The sequence below is a fragment of the Lichenostomus cassidix genome, chromosome 2 (assembly GCF_008360975.1).
Source record: "Lichenostomus cassidix isolate B80296 chromosome 2, HeHo_3.0, whole genome shotgun sequence".
Taxonomy (NCBI): Eukaryota; Metazoa; Chordata; class Aves; order Passeriformes; family Meliphagidae; genus Lichenostomus; species Lichenostomus cassidix.
In genome coordinates, this window is record NC_139482.1 from 101,667,441 (window position 1) to 101,675,494 (window position 8,054).

The 8,054-nt window shown below is 41.9% G+C and overlaps 1 protein-coding gene across 2 annotated transcripts in view; it reads right to left on the reverse strand.

Moving 5' to 3' along the window:
* ARHGAP28 (Rho GTPase activating protein 28) overlaps positions 1 to 5,487 on the reverse strand; it is a 76,627-nt gene extending 71,140 nt beyond the window's left edge. Inside the window, exon 1 of one of the 2 annotated variants that reach the window (XM_085052587.1) lies at positions 5,164 to 5,487. In XM_085052587.1, coding sequence (XP_084908713.1) covers positions 5,164 to 5,294 — 131 coding nt within the window. In that variant the 5' untranslated portion in view covers positions 5,295 to 5,487. The remainder of the gene's footprint in view (positions 1 to 5,163) is intronic. The other variant, XM_085052586.1, reaches the window with a different exon arrangement.
* Between the last annotated feature and the right edge of the window lie 2,567 nt (positions 5,488 to 8,054).

The following is an 8,054-nucleotide window of genomic DNA, read 5'->3' on the forward strand; positions in this document are numbered from 1 at the left end:
TCCCAGAGGACATGCTGTTAAGTATTTCTAAAACCTACAGGAAAAGTGTGTCTACTATTGTCTGACTTATTTATATGCATCCTCCTGGTAAATATTTTATTAAGAATTATAATTCTTAGCATCTCTAAAAATATACTTAAAAATTATATTTGAGTAAGCTTCTGTAAGTTGTAAAAAGGGGGTTTTTTTCCACCAAATGTATTTTTTGCTCAGCTGGTACCAATGCTGACTTTTCCTAGACTACTGATTTGTGAGATTTTCTTTACCACTTTTAGTGCATTTTAAAATTTTAACTTCATAGCTTAGAAGTCCAAGTTATTGCAAAAGGCCCAAGTCATGTCAAGATTTACTGTGGAAAAGGAGCCAGATTTTTATTTTTGTCTTCTGGGGAAGTTTATGATAGAGTGAGATAAACACCCAAAATAGTTAAGGTTGTTTATCCTGCATCACTAAGAAGACATTCTTGACATCACTTGTATACAAAGGAGCAGGGGAGCTGCTCAATCAGCACTGACAGAAATCCAACCCAGATCACCCACCTCAGGGCATACAGACCTTACTTCAGTGTGATAAAATCTGCTTCTGTTGGGATAAAACCCGAACTGTTCACATAGCTCCTCCTGTCACAAGAAAAAATTTGGAGCATAAAGGCTCCTCCTGCACTTGTGTTCCTTCCAGGGAATTGTTTCAAGACACTTTACCTCACCTTGACATATATCTGTGGTGTCTTGGGGCTTGCAAGGAGGAATGAATCCTACATAACAATCTGGTGTCATGCTTGTCCACTGTAATGACTTGACTATCAGCTCCAAATCTGCAAGGCTTAGACTTGGAGAGCAGGGATCCTGGAAGTTGCCAGCAGGTAACTCAATCCACACAGTATTTTTCAACCAATATAGAAATTATTCCTGTTCTTTTCTGACTGTAGTTTAGCGATGTCTGCCTGAAAGTCACTCCCCTGATAGTAAGAGGAGGGAGATATGCTGGATGTAAAGAGATTGGGAAGGCATTTCTCTGAAACCACTGGAAGTACCAGACTTGCAGCTGACCAGGGAAGAAGCTAAAAAGGGCTCTTGGCCATGTTGATCAATGGTGCTGAAATCCACTTTGTCCTTTACCTGTGTAGCCAGCTCATGTGTTTGGTAGTATATATACTGCTATTTGCATGAGTATTGATGGCAAAGGTTATTCCATGTATAAAAAGCTTGATGTACACTTTGAAAGCTGCTCTCATCTTATTCTGCAGGAGCAAACCCCATGAATGAGCTTTTTCTTTTCTCTGATTCTTATTTCATGCACACATAAGTGACAGCCACTCATTGTAGTGAAAATTGTCTGTGATTTGCAGAGCAGGATGAGTTCTTCCCTGGTAGATGTGCTGGTAGCAAACAGGCTGAGGAACTCACTAATTATCATACTGGAGTCAAGGAAGGTTGGAGCATGACTCACTTAGCAATGCTTTGTCTTCCCCTAATTGCATAATTACCTTAGAGAGCTCACTGGCCATTTGGCATAGAGGTCATGCCTGTTTCCTTTGAGCACAGGAATAACTCCTCCTAGCTTCTCCTAACAGGATAAAAAGGGGATGTGAGGAAGACATATGGCCATGGCCCCACTTTTCCTCTGTATAATCCAGGAGCAGTGTTTGTGCACAACAACAAAGTCCTTCATTCTCTGAAATGAGGATGCCAAAGCTGACCATTATGTATCATAAATCAGCACTTTCACCTCTGTACTGAGACAGGATCTGTACTGACTGGGATAGTGTGATATTCTGGGTTCTTTGGTACCAGTACTTGTGACATCTGTTTTTTAATAAATGAGATTAAAAAAGAGTAATAGGAATCTTTCCCACTATACTCATATGCTGTAGAGCTAGCCTGACTGCTAAGCAAACAAAGCAGAGGTCTCCCCAACACCTTGTTCTCACAAGCAATAAATAAAAAAGATATATGGGTAATATAAATGCTTATAAAATCCATATAAAAGCAGATGGCAAGCTAAGGAATGGGACCTTAATATCCCATGAGAAAAATGGAAAATGAACTTGCTAGTTATACTAGTAGAACTAAAGGAAGGTTTGTCTGGAGAATTCTCCTAGACCTCAAGCAAACTCAACAGTGCTGTTTTCTGGGCTCACCCCAGCTCATGTATAGAACTGATTAAATCTGCAAGATGCAACAAATGGAGAACTATATGGATAACTGAGGCAAATATATTTAAGTATCACTATCTTTAGCCACCTCGATGAACTCTTGTTCTGGAGGATGGGTGGAATCTGTGGTCCCTTTTCTTAACCATTTTATTCATGTTATCCAACAGTACATTTGGAAGAGAGAACTTTCCTTTGCAAATTAGTGATGGCATCACTATGCAGTCAAACTTTCATGCTGCTCCTCCCTTCATTACTTCTATGAATTCTCCGTATTTCACTGCACACTGATCCATCTTCCATTCACAGGAACTGAAGCAAATTTTCTCCTGTTCTCCTTACAGCCCACCAGCTACTGTTCCCTAACTTATGATGGAGTATATACCCACTGGGCTTATGAATGAAAATACTTTTCAGCTGCTATGCTTCGTGCTGACCCTGACACTGTTGGTGTGTTTTAGAAATGCACACAGGATGTCTGCCTGGTTGGCCCTGCAAGAGTTGGGCATGGATAGGAATCCAAGTGGTCTGATGCATCTGTTAATGTAACCTTTTGTGTCCATGGGCTTCTCACTTGTGCGCCTGGACTGTCAAGAGTGTTTAAGATTCCTCATTTGTTTAGGAGCTCATGGTGGTTACTCAAATCTTTTCTTCTTTTTGTATCAGTGTATTTTTTAACTGTGGGAAGTGGTGCAGTTAAATACTGGCTGAGGTTGCATTAGGTTCCACTTTTTGTGGGAAAAATTCTGCTTAGACAGTTTCCAAAGTGAAAGTTTTTGCAAGAGAAAACAGCTGGAAGACACCTCCAAGCCTGACTCTGGTGAGTGGAGATATTCTGATATGAAGAGTGCATCACTCTAAAACAAGCGAAATGTTATGAGGAGAGGAAGGAAAATGAAGTATCTTGATTCCTCAGCTGAGAGAGAACTGGTCTGCTGTTTATCAAATCAAAGGCTAATATCCAAGACAGATTCTATTCTCATGGATAAACATCTCAAGTACAGACTTCATTAGAGCTACATGTAACTACAGCAGCTGACTTCAGAGGAAAATCAGGCTCTTGGTCCCAACTGCTTTTGTTACCAAACAAACACCAGGTGACACCTCTGTCCTTTTCATGCTTTTTTGAATCATTTTCCTGGAGAGTTATGGAGTTAGCATGCCTTAGTGTGGGTAGCTGCCCTAGGGACCAAGGAACACCAGACAGAGTCTATAATAAAACCGCTTGCATTAGGATGGCGGCAGAGGAAACTATACAGAAAATGCAGTCCAGGAAAGAGTTCTTAGAAGATGAAGTAGGGATTAAGTCAGAGCCTATTTTACCATTTGCTAAAACACTCAGTGCATTTGCCTTCATGGGTTCTGCATTCCAGAGGACTTCATGCTGGGTTAATAAAATCCCTCTCTTGAACAGGCTTTGGAAACTCGGACAGCCACTGACTGCCCATATGGCAGAATTTGGCTATTGCTATTAGACAGCTGCAGGAAGTTGAGGACAAGAAAGGGGAGACAACACTAAAATCTTATGGATATATGTAGACACAGAGAAAGGACACATGGTTTGCCTCATGGCAGGAGCTTCCAAAATATGTTCCTCATCAAAATGCCAGGATCCGCTTTAGTTCTTTTCTTTCAGGAACTGTAATTTGCACTTCTGCTTTTCATAGGTGATATGCCTGTGACTTATGTGTGTGATTTAGAGCCTCACACACTCTGAGCTTAAGTTTCAAATGCATTTTAAAACAATTAGAACACCTACAAGAAAAACAGCAAAACACCATATTTCTGTTGCTCACAAACTTCAAGGGAGATTGAGTTTAGTGCTCTTCTTAGGGGAAGAAACTACATGCTTGCCTGTAACCCAATGCCAAACCACTGCTCTCTGTTTTGAGTAGCAAATGCCATTCTTACTGCGTCTAAAAAGCCCAGACTCTGTTTCTTTTTTCAACATGTAATTGTGTATTTTGGTACTGCTCTCAAACAACAGTTTAAGAGAACAAAGGAATTATCTTTATGAGACAGCCAGGGAAACACACAAAGAACAGGAAGATGCTGCTAATCTAAATAATGACATTGAAAACAAAATAGCTATTGGGCTATAAATAAACAATATGAAGTAAATATCCTTATTTTTATTAAGAGAAGACACAGACTTAATTCGTGGGGATAATGTCATCTACTGTTTCCTTAGACTTTAGTTCTTAATTTTTCAGTCAAGCCATAATGCAAGATTACCTACTTTCTTCAACTTTTTACAGTATGAACTTTTATCCCACTTCTTTTGGAGAAAATTGTGAAACTCACACAGTTATGTCTAGGAGAAAGACCAGATTTTCTAAAACACTAACACTGCCCAAACTGCTTGGTTTTGAACTGTGCAAATCCATGCATTCTTACAAGGGAGGAAGGTAAACATATACACGACTGCATTAATTAAGACAATACTCAGTTTCCTGCAACACAAAGGAATTTTCTTATTTAGACTAAGTCTTTAACGATGCAGTCTCCCATTGTGTCTATGTGGGTGTGCAAAACAACAAAAAAAAACCCCGAAATAATGGTTTCTGACCTGGTGAGTGAAGGGAGAAGGAATTAAATAATCCTCTAAACCAAAGCCAGAATCAACTTTCCAAGCGCCAAGCTCAGCCAGTCCCGCCACCTCACTTTTGCTAACACAGTCCCAAACGAAGCAGAAGCCTGATTCACGTGCCTTTTTTTTTTCCCCTGAGGATTGTCTTGCCGAGTATCCTGGACAGGAAACTGCTCCGATGTGTTGACTTAGAAGATTTAAAATAAGCACTCGTGTTTCCCCGCTCCCAGCCCTGACCCGCAGCCCCGGGCTGAATCACTTCCCCGGCGGAGGCAAGACATGAGCGACAGCAAAGTGCCGCGAAGTGTCCGAGCGCTCGGCAAAGGCTGCCGGGCTGACAGGACACACGGCCAGCAGGACACACGGCCAGCACGGCCAAAATCTCAGGGCACAGCACCGCTCCCCATCGCTCAGGCTTTACCTGCTGCTGGGCGAATGGCTGGGGGGCATGTCCTGCACAAAGCTCTGCTCCATGCCCGGGATCCTGGCCGGGCTGTGCGGATGGTAGGCTGTCAGCACCACGCTGCCCGAGTCCTTCATCTCCATGGTCATAAGCACATGTCGGCCCCGCTGCTGGCGACAGGAGCGGCAGGGATGCGCTGCCGGCCCGACGGGAGGGCGAGTGACCCTGTCACCGCCGCCAGCCCATGGCCCGGCTCGGCGGCGGCCGCTCGCCACTGCCGGCTGTCAGGAGAGCTGTGCCACTGGCTCGCCCCGTCAGGAAAGCTGAATTAGCATATATTCAAAAACACCGCCCACAAAACAACCCACGGGGAAGTTACTATGTTCCTAGGAAACGAGAAACCTGAGATAATCCTGCAATCCTGCGCGGAACGCTTCCTCCCCGAGCACTTCTCTGCTTCCCTTTTTTTCCCGTTTCCTTTTAACAGCAAATTTTGTTAACACTCCTCCTGCTCCTGCATTCGTCTCATGTAAGTGAAACTATTTGCTGGTTATGCTGAGTGGAGAGCGCTACTCAAACACAGCACATGGTTTGGTGGAGCAAAGCTTTGCAAGGGATACAGAAACCGAGTGAGCTCTGCTCCGTTGAAACCACCAAGGAGCAGGAGCTGTGATTTCCTACATGCCGGATCATTTCTATGGCAGGGAACCCCACTTGGTGTCTCCTGAAAACAGATTAAGCTTTCATTTTGCCTGATATGGCTGTGCACATGATTAAAAAGGCATTGGGAAATGAATGAATCGTTTTTACAACAATGTGTGTTCATCTGGAGCAATCCTGCAAATAAATGTACACCAAGATGCTTGATTTTTTGTTCATGTTTTAACTTGATCTCTCTACGTTAATTAAGTGCTTCTCACTCAAAAGGAAATAAGCAAAAAAAAATCGAGGTACAAATCTAGAGTAATAGAGAAAACTCTAGAAAAAGTAAGAAAACTCACACATCTCTTTATTGTCCTCTCCCCCTTCTTCAGTGTTTGGTTTGTTGTTTTTTTTTTTTTTTTTAAACAAGTGTTTAAAAAAGAAATACCAATTCCTGGAAACTATTTTCCTGACTATGAAATCACAGGAAGGAGGTCCCTAACTTTACTCTGTGGGCCACAAGTCTCTGAGCACCTTGTGAGCACATGTGAAACACCAGCCTCCATGTCCCTTTGTCACAGCTGCTGGTGAAAACCCGAGCACAGGTTCTCTACAAAATATTTATGGGGCTCCTCTCTTGCATCCCTCTTGAGTGAGGATGCTCTCTCCAGCACTGCTACCCAGCTACCTAAATTACTCTGTCAGTCTCTCCAGCTGGTGTAGTAGCTCAGGTTTTGAATCATAAGATTGTTCTTCTCACCTCCACCTTCCCCTGAACTGGGTATCCTGCCTGGAGGGACACAGTGGTTTCGAACAAACGTTGCTGCAACTCCTGTAGGCAGTGCCCAAGTTAATTTTAAATTAGCCAGCATAGGACACTGATAAAGGTACACTTGGCAGCACTTCTTGCCAGACTCACCCAGGAAGCATAAATATTTGAACATACAGAGACTCTAAGCCTGCTCTTGCTATGCTGTTAAGATATCCTGGATTAAATATTTTAAGGCCAGGCTGCCCAGGATAAAATCATGACTGCTTACATGGTAGCATGGAGGCCCTCTGGGAGCCTCCATGCAGCCATGTACATATGATAGAAATGAAGAAGGCTTTAAGCTATCCCTGCAATCATCACTTACTGCCCACGGCATCAGGACCATATGCCAGTGAAGACTGGAGTGAATGCAATAACCAGTGTTCTGTGATTACTGGGGTATTCAGGATAGGGCCTGAAAAATTAGGACCAAGACCATCCTAGATCTCATTATCCCAACTCTGGGGAGGACTGACAAAATGCCAGGCTGCTGCTACCTGACCAGGGATACAGCTGCCCGTGTCATTCTTTTTCCTTCCTATCCTGGTTTTACATTCTCCCTCCTGGACCAGAAAGTGAGAAATCCCCTTCTCTGATGAGGGGGAGTAAAATGTAAATAGAAATTTATATTTGGCGCAAATGCAAATAGATATTTTGAATATTAATCTGCCAAAATGCATATATCAAAGAGATATGAGAGAAAAAAAATTGATGAATATATGTTATAAAATATTTGCTGACACCCTTTAAGGACTTTCTTCACAACTTACTTCAAGAAATTAAACACCTGAAAAAGCACACATAGTGGAAAGCACCAAACACCATCAAAAAGGGAGTGGATGTCCTTTAGGAGATCAGGGTGCTGGCAAAATACTGGCTTAACTCCAGGAAGTCTTTTTTCTTTCCTTTCTGTCATAACACTAGTCTTTTTGCAGTACCATCAGCCAAAAAGTGATGATTCTGTGCTTTAAGCTATGTGTAGATAAAGCCCACAGTAGAAATGCAATATATTTTTAGTATTATTTTTGTTTCCTCTCTTTCTCCAATGAAAAACCTCAAGCACCAAAATTATTTAGGAAGTATACAGATATCATCTCAATAGAAAAATACATATAAAGAAAGGAGGCCCACACTTATTAAATGGGATTTTCTCTCAAAGAAAAATAAACATGGAAGATTTTATTTGGAGATTTATAAAGTGCTGGTTCCATACAAGCTGGAGGCTTGTATGGAAATAGCAGAGTACTTGGCACAAGTATAAATAGATATTTTGAAAACTAATCAGCCAAAAGACATATATCAAACCAAGAGCTAAAAATGTTTATATGCCTAATGGTTCTTGGGGTTAGACATCTGCATATTGTTGAAACCACAGAGATATGCTAAATCAACTAGACATACACATTAGCCTTTAAACAGAGTTTTAACTGGGCTAGTGAGACAGTCATTAGAAAAG